General features: G+C 42.8%; 1 protein-coding gene across 3 annotated transcripts in view; it reads left to right on the plus strand.

Annotated features, from left to right (window-relative positions):
* Positions 1-10790, plus strand: part of LOC144493003 (protein regulator of cytokinesis 1-like) — a 51019-nt gene extending 40229 nt beyond the window's left edge. For all 3 annotated transcript variants that reach the window (XM_078211780.1, XM_078211790.1, XM_078211800.1), the window contains one exon: positions 10005-10790. In XM_078211780.1, the coding sequence (XP_078067906.1) occupies positions 10005-10070 (66 nt within the window). In that variant the 3' untranslated portion in view covers positions 10071-10790. The remainder of the gene's footprint in view (positions 1-10004) is intronic.
* Positions 10791-12474: the final 1684 nt, after the last annotated feature.

A 12474-nucleotide genomic window follows, 5' to 3' on the forward strand; every position in this document is an offset into this window, starting at 1 on the left:
ATGGTTGCTACATTATTAATTAAACCCACTGTCCTTGAACAAACATTTTATTTATATTTTGGTAAATCTGATCTGTAACCTTAAGACCAATATTTATCATTATTTTGGTATCTGAAACTGGCCATAATCTCCTATCCAGACTTTTCTTACCTGTTAGCTTCCAAGTATCTAAGTCACAAGTTTCATTTGGCTGCTTCTGCCTATGAATCCATCTTCTGATTCATGTAAATGGGCACCTAAATTTCCTCCTTTCACCTTCAAGCATTTTTTGCATAACATCAAAATTCAGATATGTACTCGATTGTCAATATTTATGGGGCCAAAAATGTTATTGGCAACAAAGGAGTACATGTGTAATGCAACGATTTGTTTTAGAAGTCAGATGCTATAGTAACTTTGCAAATATTTAGCCACTTTAGGGCAATTAATAATGGATAATTTGGCCAGCACCAGTGCAATGGCCTATCCTGTAGAATTGATGCCATTCTAGATATAATTTGGCCCACTGCCTCCTTACAGCTAACTTGTATTCTAGTCTTTAAAAATGCAATGAACCATGTGTGATCTTAATGTGGGGCTAAAGCCCTTCAAGCACTCCCAATCTTGCATTTCATCAATACGTTTTTAATTCTACCCTCTGATTCGTTTTGGTTTTCTAAATGTAATTGTGGATGCTACTTTGATTTCATTCTGTGTAACGCTAAGTTTTAACCATCCCTTTGTTCAAGTTAAATATTATGTGCACTTTCAATACACTATTTGTACAAATGTCATGGCGACAGTAGAGGTCTGACTGACCGTTAACTGCCAAGCTTGGTTTAAATTTAAACCAGACAGTTCTCTGAATCAGTGGTTGTTATCTAATGTATGTACATGTTCTCTTGCCTGCAAAGAACGGGTCTCTGTATATGTAGCTGCAAGAGCCCAATTGAATCTTGAATTGGTTGTTTGTAATTCTTAGTGCGATCGATTATTTAACAAATGTTGTCCAACTAGCAGTGACCAACATTAGAAATGATTCTGTCTTGCAACAGGTAAGGTAGTAACCATACTCACCAGCCTGTGCTTACAAGCAGCTGAATGGTATGCATGTTGATTGTATCAGCACTTTGTGATGTTGCCTAACATCATTCTGGCACTGAAATTCCTATACCACATTACTCATCTGCTATCAATCGAGGGATTGAGTTTAGGAGTCCGGGGATAATGATGCAGCTATATAAGACCCTCGTCAGACCCCACTTGGAGTACTGTGCTCAGTTCTGGTCGCCTCATTACAGGAAGGATGTGGAAAAGATTGAAAGGGTGCAGAGATTTACAAGGATGTTGCCTGGATTGAGTGGCATGCCTTATGAGGATAGGCTGAGAGCTCGGTCTTTTCTCCTTGGAGAGACGTAGGATGAGAGGAGACCTAATAAAGGTATAGAAGATGTTGAGAGGCATAGATCGGGTGGACTCTGAGGCTTTTTCCCAGGGTGGAAATGGCTGCTACACGAGGACACAGGTTTAAGGTGCTGGGGTGTAGGTACAGGGAAATGTTAGGGGGAAGTTTTTCAGAGGGTGGTGGATGAGTGGAATTGGCTGCTGTCAGTGGTGGTGGAGGCAAACTCAATAGGGTCTTTTAAGAGACTCCTGGATGAATACATGGGACTTAATAGGATGGAGGGTTATAGGTAGGCCTAAAAGGTAGGGATATGTTCGGCACAACTTGCGGGGCCGAAGGGCCTGTTTTGTGCTGTAGTTTTCTATGTTTCTATGATGGGTAGGATATCTTTCTGGCTTGACATTATGGCAAATGCCACTCTTGCATAGTATAGTAGCAGTATAAACTGCTAACTTTTTGAAGGCAGGATGAGATTGACTGGGCACTTTATTCTCTCTCATTAATGGGCTGATGGCCATCACTTTTTTGGTTCTTTTAAAATAATGTAAAGCAAAAATCACTTTGATGTTCCCCATAGGCAAAGTGTGCAAATGATCCAGATTCTGCTTGAGGTTGCCATTAAGGCTCTGAAAACGTGGAACTGAAGGAATATATAGATGACCAGAAAAGGTAGCCTGTGGTAGGTGTTAGTAGAGAACACCGGCAAATTTGTCGACTAGCATATCGATAAAGTTGAACTCTCCCATGGTAAATTTGTGCATGATGCAAGTAAATTATTGCATGCAGCTTTGAATTCAAATGCAGCAAGCATATCTATATTCTATTGAATTTGTGTTTTTGTGAAATCCAACAAACATTTCCACAGCCATGCTTCTGCCAATCAAAGTTCACTCATCAACCAATCCAAACTTTGAGTAAGTCATTCAATTATGATCATGGCTAATTGTCCACTTCAATGTCTCTTTCCTGCACTATCCTCATCTCTTCATTGGTATTTGGAAGTTAATCAATCTCTACTTGTGACTGCGCTTCCACAGCCCTTTGGAGCCAAATTGCAAAGATTCACAACCCTGAAGTATTTTTTTAAAAAGCAATCTGTCTGTCCAGTCCCAAGTGGCTTCCTCCTTACTGGAAATTGTTCCACTTGTTCTAGACACCGTAACCAGGGCCAGCATCTTGCCCTGTCTATCCTTTGAAGTATCTTCCATGAGATCACACTCTCTCATTCCTAAGGATACAAGCCAAGTTTCCCCATCTCTTAGGATAGTCCTGCCATCCCAGGAACTAGTCTGAACCTTCATTGCATCCCCTCTATGGTAATATCCTTCCTCTGGTAAGGAGACCAAACTGTGCACAGTACCACATGTCCACTCTAACAAAGTTCTATCCAATTGAAGCAAGATTTTACTATTCCTGTAATCAAATCCCCTTTGATAAAGGCTAGTCTTCCTAATTGCTTGCTGCACCCGCATGTTAGTTTTCAGTAGCTTGTTAAGACAGCCAGGTCCCTTTGTACATCTGCACTTGATCTCTTTACTACTTACCACTACTTTGTTCCTGCTACCATTGTGGATAACTTTTCACTTTTCCACATTATATTCCACCCAACAGACTTGAGCAAAAATCTAGCTCCTGGAGTAAAAGGAAAAGTAGAGTCAGAAGTTGACTGACAAGAGAGTAATGGTGATTAGTTGCTTTTCAGATTGGAGGAAGGCTTGTAATGGAATTTCCTAGGGGTCAGTCTTGTGACCCTTGTTCTTGCTGATGTATCTTAATGAACTGCAGCATGCAGGGCATGATTTCAAAATTTGCAGATTATACAAAGATTGAAAATGTTGTCAACTATGAGGACATGGGCAGACAAGTGGTGGATTCGATGTAGAGAAGTAAGGTGATTCATTTTGGCAGGAAGAATTTGGAGATGCAGGTATAAATTGAAAGGTGCTGCAAGAACAAAGGGACCTGTACATAAGTCAGAAGGTGACAGGATATATTGATAGCAGTTAATGCATATGGTATTCTAGGTTTTACTAATGAAAGCATTGAGTCTAAGAGTAAGGAGGTCATATGTCTTAAGTTCAACTAAATGGATGTCATCTGGAGTACTGCATCCAGTTCTGGGTAGCATAGTTAGGAAGAGTGTGAATGCATTGGAGAAGGAATACTGAGGAGATTGACGAATTATTCCAGGGATAAATAACTAATAAGGATAGATTAAAGAAGTAGGCTCAGATACTTGATGGCGGTATTCAAGTCCTGTGGGGGAGATCCAGGGTGAGGTGGCTAAATGGATACAAAATTGACTTGATGGCAGATGCCAGAGGGTTGTTTTTCAAACTGGAGGCCTGGGATCAGTGCTGGGTCCACTGTTATTTGTCATTAATATAAATGATTTGCATGAGAGTATAGGAGGCATGGTTAGTAAGTTTACAGATGACACCAAGATTGGTGGCATAGTGGACAGTGAAGGTTATCTCGGATTGCAAAGGGATCTTGATCAATTGGGCCAGTGGGCTGATGAATGGCAGATGGAGTTTAATTTAGATAAGTGCGAGATGATCTATTTTGGTGGATTGAATCAGGGCAGGACTTACTCAGTTAATGGTAGGGTGTTGGGGAGAGTTACAGAACAAAGATCTAGGAGTACAGGTTCATAGCTCCTTGAAAGTGGAGTCACAGGTGGACAGAGTGGTGAAGAAGGCACTCAGCATGCTTGGTTTCATTGGTCAGAACATTGAATACAGGAGTTGGGACGTCTTGTTGAAGTTGTGCAAGACATTGATAAGGCCACACTTGGAATACTGTGTACAGTTCTGGTCACCCTATTATAGAAAGGATATTATTAGGTTAGAAAGAATGCAGAAGAGATTTACTAGGATGCTACCGGGACTTGATGGTTTGAGTTATAAGGAGAGGCTGGATAGACTGGGACTTTTTTCTCGAGCGTAGAAGACTGAGGGGTGACCTTAGAGGTCTATAAAATGAGGGCCATAGACAAGGTAGATAGTCAATATCTTTTCCCAAAGGTAGGGGAGTCTAAATCTAGAGGGCAGGGTTTAAGGTGAGGGGAGAGATACAAAAGGGTCCAGAAGAGCAATTTTTTCACAGGGTGGTGAGTGTCTGAAACAAGCTGCCATGGTAGTAGACATGATGTGGAGATGCCGGCGTTGGACTGGGTGAACACAGTAAGAAGTCTCACAACACCAGGTTAAAGTCCAACAGGTTTATTTGGTAGCAAATACCATAAGCTTTCGGAGTGCTGCTCCTTTGTCAGATGGAGTGGAAATGTGCTCTCAAACAGTGCACAGAGACACACAATCAAGTTACAGAATACTGATTAGAATGCGAATCCCTACAGCCAGCCAGGCCTTAAAGATACAGACAATGTGGGTCGAGGGAGCATTAAGCACAGGTTAAAGAGATGTGTATTGTCTCCAGACAGGACAGCCTGCAAGTCCAGGAGGCAAGCTGTGGGGGTTACTGATAATGTGACATAAATCCAACATCCCGATGATGGCATTGCTGCAACGGCCTCAGTACTCAATGCCGTCAACTGCCAGTTTCCAGATGCACTTTTACAACTCATCCGTTTCATCCTGGACCACAATGTCTTCACCTTCAACAACCAGTTCTTCATCCAGACACACGGAACAGCCATGGGGACCAAATTCGCACCTCAATATGCCAACATCTTCATGCACAGGTTCGAACAAGACTTCTTCACCGCACAGGACCTTCAACTGATGCTATACACTAGATACATCGATGACATTTTCTTCCTTTGGAGTCATGGTGAGCAATCACTGAAACAACTCTATGATGACATCAACAAGTTCCATCCCACCATCAGACTCACCATGGACTACTCTCTGGAATCAGTTGCATTCTTGGACACATGCATCTCCATTAAGGACGGTCACCTCACTGTACCGCAAGCCCACGGATAACCTCATGATGCTCCACTTCTCCAGCTTCCACCCTAAACACGTTAAAGAAGCCATCCCCTACGGACAAGCCCTCCGAATACACAGGATCTGCTCAGATGAGGAGGATCGCAACAGACATCTCCAGACGCTGAAAGATGCCCTCATAAGAACAGTAGCGGCACGGTAGCACAGTGGTTAGCACTGCTGCTTCACAGCTCCAGGGACCTGGGTTCAATTCCCAGCTTGGGTCACTGTCTGTCTGTGTGGAGTTTGCACATTCTCCTCGTGTCTGCATGGGTTTCCTCCAGGTGCTCCGGTTTCCTCCCACAGTCCAAAGATGTGCGGGTTAGGTTGATTGGCCATGCTAAAATTGCCCCTTAGTGTCCTGAGATGCGTAGGTTAGAGGGATTAGTGGGTAAAATGTGTGGGGATATGGGGGTAGGGCCTGGGTGGGATTGTGGTCGGTGCAGACTCGATGGGCCGAATGGCCTCTTTCTGTACTGTAGGGTTTCTATGAAGAACAGGATATGGCGCTCGACTCATCGATCAACAGTTCCGACGCGCCACAGCAAAAAACCGCACCGACCTCCTCGGAAGACAAACACGGGACACGGTGGACAGAGTACCCTTCGTCGTCCAGTACTTCCCCGGAGCGGAGAAGCTACGGCATCTCCTCCGGAACCTTCATGTCATTGATGAAGACGAACATCTCGCCAAGGCCATCCCACACCCCCACTTCTTGCCTTCAAACAACCGCGCAACCTCAAACAGACCATTGTCCGCAGCAAACTACCCAGTCTTCAGGAGAACAGTGACCACGACGCCACACAACCCTGCCACAGCAACCTCTGCAAGACGTGCCGGTCGTCATCACGGATGCCATCATCTCACGTGAGAACACCATCTTCCAGGTACACGGTACCTACTCTTGCAACTCGGCCAACGTTGTCCACCTGATACGCTGCAGGAAAGGATGTCCCAAGGCATGGTACATTGGGGAAACCATGCAGACGCTACGACAACGGATGAATGAACACCGCTCAACAATCACCAGGCAAGACTGTTCTCTTCCTGTGGGGGAGCACTTCAGCAGTCACGGGCATTCCGCCTCGGATCTTCAGGTAAGCGTTCTCCAAGGCGGCCTTCACGACACACGACAGCGCAGAGTCGCTGAGCAGAAACTGATAGCCAAATTCCGCACACATGAGGACGGCCTAAACCAGGATGTTGGATTTATGTCACATTATCAGTAAACCCCACAGCTTGCCTCCTGGACTTGCAGACTGTCCAGTCTGGAGACAATACACATCTCTTTAACTTGTGTTTAATGCTCCCTCCACCCACATTGTCTGTACCTTTAAGACCTGGCTGGCTGTAGGGATTCTCATTCTAATCAGTATTCTGTAACTTGATTTTTGTGTCTCTGTGCACTGTTTGAGAGCACATTTCCACTCCATCTGACGAAGGAGCAGCGCTCCGAAAGCTTGTGGTATTTGCTACCAAATAAACCTGTTGGACTTTAACCTGGTGTTGTGAGACTTCTTAAAGGTAGTAGAGGCAGGTACAATTGTCTTTTTAAAAAAGCGTTTAGACAATTACATAGGTAAGATGGGTATAGAGGGATATGGGCCAAACACAGGCAATTGGGACTAGCTTAGGGGTTTTTAAAAAAAAAAGGCGGCATGAACAAGTTGGGCCAAAGGGTCTGTTTCTGATCACATCCACCCCAGAACTGGTCCAAATGTTGCCAATCTGATGTCCTCCCTCTACACTAATTCTGCACTCCTGTCCAACTGTTCTTCTATTCCCATGCTCGCTAGCACTTGGCACTTTACTGCTTTTTGGATCCTGTTTTTTAATTTTCTTAACTCTCCTAAAATCTGCTTTCATACCTCAATCCCCTTCCTATCTGGTGGTACTGATTATGGACCACAACCTCCAGCTGTTCGCCTTCCTCTGAAGTATATTCTGCAGCTCTTCTGACAACCTTGGCCCTGGCACCAGGGAGGCAACACCATCCAGATTAACGTTTATTACAAAAATGCCTGTCTGATCCCAATTATCACTTGCTCTTCCAATTTCTTCCTCCACACTCATGCTGTTAGACTTTGCCACACTCCCCTGAGGAACCATTGCACTCACCAGTATGAAATGGAAAACCAATTAAGTCAGGTTGATGCTGGACTCCTACACAACCTGCCTGGTGCTTAGACTGATCCATCTGCCTGCCTGTCTGATCCTAATCTATGTGACCACTTCCCTATACTTAAGAATTATGAATTATTGTTCCTTTCATTATTATTCCTGTGACTTGCCCTGATGAATGCACAACAAAAAGCTTTTGACAACAAGATGCTTTTCACTAATACTCTGCTACCAAATTACTATTTGTTTTTGTCCTGCTTTATGTACCATCCCCAGGCAAAAAATTAGTCGTTTTGGTTTTAAACTATCCTTGCAAACTTCCCAATGCTGAATTGCCTCATTCAGTAACTCATTTTGGAAGAGGGGTTTTCAGCCTAACTGATCCCTGCCCAATATTTTGGGGCAATAGCGTCTCTTTGCAATTGGCTTGTGCCAATTCTGGCCCATGACCAATCCATTTTCACATGTCTGGGTTTGTTTCCTCCAATTTGGTCAGTAAGCAATTGACCCTACTTCTCCCACCTGCTGCCAATGATTTGATTTGATTTATTATTGTCACATGTATTAACATAGTGAAAAGTGGTGTTTCTTGTGTGCTATACAGACAAAATATACTCTTCTTGGAGAAGGAAACGAGAGAGTGCAGAATGAACTATTAGTCATAGCTAGGGTGTAGAGAATGATCAACTTAATGCAAGGTAAGTCCATTCAAAAGTCTGACAGCAGCATGGAAGAAGCTGTTCTTGAGTCGGCTGGTACATGACCTCAGACTTGTGTATCTTTTCCCGAAGGTGGAAGAGAGAATGTCTGGCATGTTCTCCTTTACGTTTCCTGAAGTCTATGACAATCTCCTTCATTTTGTTGACATTGAGGGAGATTATTGTTGCCACACCAGTTAATCAGATTCTCTATCTCATTTCTGTACTCTGTCTCGTCATTGTTTGAGATCCAACCCACTACGGTGGTGTCGTCAGCAAAATTGAAAATTGAGTTGGAAGGGAATTTTGTCTCAGTCATAAGTGTATAAGGAGCATAGTGGGGGGCTGAGAACACAACCTTGTGGGGCACCGGTGCTGAGGATGATCGTGGAGGTGATGTTGTTGCCTATCCTTACTGATTGTGGTTTGTGAGTTAGGAAGTTTAGGATCCAGTTGCAAATGGAGGTGCCGAGGCCCAGGCCATGGAGTTTGGAGATGAGTTTTGTGGGAATAATGGTGTTAAAGGCTGAGCTGTAGTCAATACATAGGTGTCCTTGTTATTTGGGTGTTCCAGGGTTGAGTGCAAGGCCAGGGAAATGGCGTCTGCTGTGGACCTGTTGCAATGGTAGGCAAACTAATGGGTCCAAGTAGTCCGGGAGGCTGGAATTGATTTGTGCCATGACTATCCTTTCGAAGCACTTCATAATGATGGATGTCAGAGCCACCGGCCGATAGTCATTAAGGTGCACTACTTGGTTTTTCTTGGGTACCAGGAAGATGGTCGTCATCTTGAAGCAGATAGAGACCTTAGATTGTTGTAAAGAGAGGTTGAAGATGTCTGTGAATACCCCCACCAGTTGATCCGCGCAGGATCTGAGTGCACGTCCAGGTACCCCATCTGGGCCTGTGTCGCTTTCTGGTGGGTTGACCTTCAAGAAAGCTTGAAGGTCAATGCACCCAGCCATTTTTAGGCAAAATCCAGCACTCTTCCACAAACTAGCCTTTTTTAACTTGCCTTTTCTGGATGCAATGCAATAGGCCAAAAGTAGGACCATTTACGACCTGGGTTTCCTCCCAGTCTGAGGATGTGCAGAATAGGTGGATTGGCCATGCTAAATTGTTCTTTGGTGTCCCAAAATGTGTAGGTCAGGGATTAGTGGGGTAAATGCCTGTGGTTGTGCGGACAGGGCAGGGGGTGGACCTGGGTAAGATGTTCTGAGTTGTTACAGACTCTGGCTGAATGGCCTCCTTCTGCACTCTAAGGATTCTATGATTTAATGGTCATTAGAGTAGAATAACAAATCTTGAAATGTCAGTGGTTCATGGCTATTCTTGTATAACTTAATTTAATCAAGGAGGTAGCAATGCATCCTTTGACTCATTGGACATACAGACAATGCTGCAAAAGATATGCTAAAGACATGCTGTTTATAAATATTACTACTTTCTGTCTGAGTTAATTTCTATAGAGGCACAGTTTCATCTTCCGAATATGATTCCTTAGTATAGCCATCAATACTAATGTAGAATGACTCCTTGGTCATTAATACTAATGCAGAATCTTGTTTTATATATTGATATTTTCAGAAATTAGTCAAATGTTTCATATCAAACATGGTCATATTGTCTTTTTTGGTCAACTTTATTATACCTTAAGATTAGCATGTATATCACTTGCCACATTTTCATTGTGTTTTGGCAGTTAGCATTTGTGCTTCATTATCAATTGCAGGTAACTGTTTAGATACAAATTGTCTTTTAATCCACTAATTCCTGTAATCTGAAAGTTGTAATGTTTACAACTGTTCTGTGCAGAATTGTACCTACCTAAAACTTTTCTTTTTATCTCAGCGTGACTTTACCAGAAAATCTAATGTCAGTGGACAGCTTAATTCTACAACTGTTGAAAATCCTTAAGATATCTTCTATCCACTTACTGGCATCGCAGTTCAGAAGACTGATTCTGCATGGTTCTTAATTGAACAGAACAATTGCACAATGAAGGTAGAGGACCTTGCATAAGAAAGGCAAAAATTGGCACACCACATTAGAATGCAATTCTGTATCTTTTTTAATATGTTGGACCTGATCCATTTGTTGTCGTCGTCATCTTGCATCTATCCCTCGAGTCTCTACAATGTGTACGTCTTCTTGCATCTATCCCTCAAGTCTCTACAATGTGTACGTCTTCTTGCATCTATCCCTCAAGTCTCTACAATATCCTCAAATTTCAGTTGTTCTATAAGTTGTAATTTAACTGAATTATGTCTTGATAAGTGCTTACGATTAAACCAAAAATAAATCTTGCTATTGGATTTTGGAAGCTTTCACTGGCAGTGAGGAGATTTAAAAAAAATAAAGGATTGGATTTTGGGAGTTTTCACTGGCAATGGGATTTTTAAAAATAAAGAATTAGATTTTGGGAGGGAAATAATGCATGTAACAGAACTGCTACCTGCATAACATCAGTGACGGGTGGCTTGATTTATCAGCACAAATGCTTTACAACTTGTAAATATACAATTACTTGTTAATTAGTCATTTTATAAGAAGTGACTTCTAGTAAAGGTGTCTTGAGAATTGAATAACTGTTTTGGATTGTGAAACCACATGTACAATAAAAATCTTTTTGCAAGTATCTCATAGATTAATCTCTTGGAAAACTGACCCCATGAAGTCTTGCACCATAAGCTTTCGCTGCATGTTTATCTAAAGAACATTGTGTGCAGATGGCCTGATCAAGTTTGGGTGATGTCTGGGTCTTGTGCCAATGATCCAAAATAAGTTACTACAACAACAAGTGACAGTGTAAAGGATTTGGTCCTGATGCATTTTAAGGCTGCTGATTTTGCAGATAACTGTCTCACTGAGTTTAATCTACAAGTACAATTAAATGAGACAACCAGGTATGGAATCAAATATAATTTTGCCTTTTGCAACCACAAGATGGTAAGGTTGTCAACTTCCTCCTCGAGGTCCAGATTCTTTCTAGCGCTGATGTTGAGTTGTGTGGCAGTTATCACCATAGGAATAATGCTGAATCTGTGCGCCAACAATGTCTTGCAGCCTTGATTCTATGGGTCCCCGTCTCTGAGCCTAGTTCAAACCCTTTCCATTTTTGAAAAGTGGAGTTACTTCCTCTTTTCCCACCTGTCATAGTTACAGTAATGTAGCCATGCAAGAAGATGGGTTTATTTTTGTCCCTCCAGCCCAGGAATTACATTTGGCTGTTACATGAATAAAAGGTACAAGTGACATTCTCAAGTTCCATGCTTAAACATGGGTTCCACAAACATGGGAACTGCTCATCTCCAGCTTTATCAGGTGTTATATTTCCTAATGGCACCTTGAAGCACAAGTTAAGAGATTGTTCTATTGATGCAGTTTAGAAAGCACAAGGTGCTTGTGTTACAGGTGATATTTTTGGTAGTTAGGAAATGTGTGCATAACACACAGCCTGGGAGATGGGTCGGACACAGTTGAGAGCCCTTTCAACCACAGTGGTTGGAAAACCATGATTAAAGCAGGCAGACATAGCAGCAGTGCCATTTTGGAAAGTGGCTTCATTGGAACAGATGCAAAGGAGTGGAAAAAATAGAATTTAGTTCTAACAGTCCAAGTAGTTGTAGGAGGTGATGGGCTTGAAATGGATACTGGCAAACAGTCTATCACCAGAAATTGAGACTGAGATCAAGGAAGGGAAGAAAAGTGTCAGCGCTGGACCATCTGAAGGCGATAGAGGTCTAAATTGGAAGTGAACTTGATTTTTTTCAGGTCCAGACGAGAGGATGCAGCAGCACCAAAATAGTCGCAAATGTACTGTGAAAGATTTGTGGGCGGAGGGGCCAGAGTAGAACAGGAAATATTCTTTATATTCCATAAAAAACAGGCATAACTGGGATCCATGCAGGTGCCCATAGTCATATCTTTTATTTGAAAGTGAGATGAGTTAAAGGAGAAATTGTTGTGTGAGAGAACGAGTTCAGCCAGATGGAGAGTGATGGTGGATGGGGATTGTTCAGATCTCTGTTCGAGGAAGAAATGAAGGGTTTTCGGGCCATTCTGGTGGGGAAAGGAGGTGTAGAAGAATTGGACATCCATAGTGAGGAGGATGTGGTTTGGGCCGGGGAACTGAAAGTTGTTGTGGCGTAACTCTTCAGAGGAATCACAGATGTAGATGGGAAGGGACTGGATGAGAGAGAATGGAGTCAAGATTAGAAGAAATGAGTTCAGTGGGACAGGGACAGGCTGACATGATGGGCCTACTGAAACAGTCCTGTTTGTGGATTTTGGGGAGGAGGTAGAAGCGGACTGCCTAGGG

The sequence above is a fragment of the Mustelus asterias genome, chromosome 1, assembly GCF_964213995.1.
Source record: "Mustelus asterias chromosome 1, sMusAst1.hap1.1, whole genome shotgun sequence".
NCBI classification, from domain to species: Eukaryota; Metazoa; Chordata; class Chondrichthyes; order Carcharhiniformes; family Triakidae; genus Mustelus; species Mustelus asterias.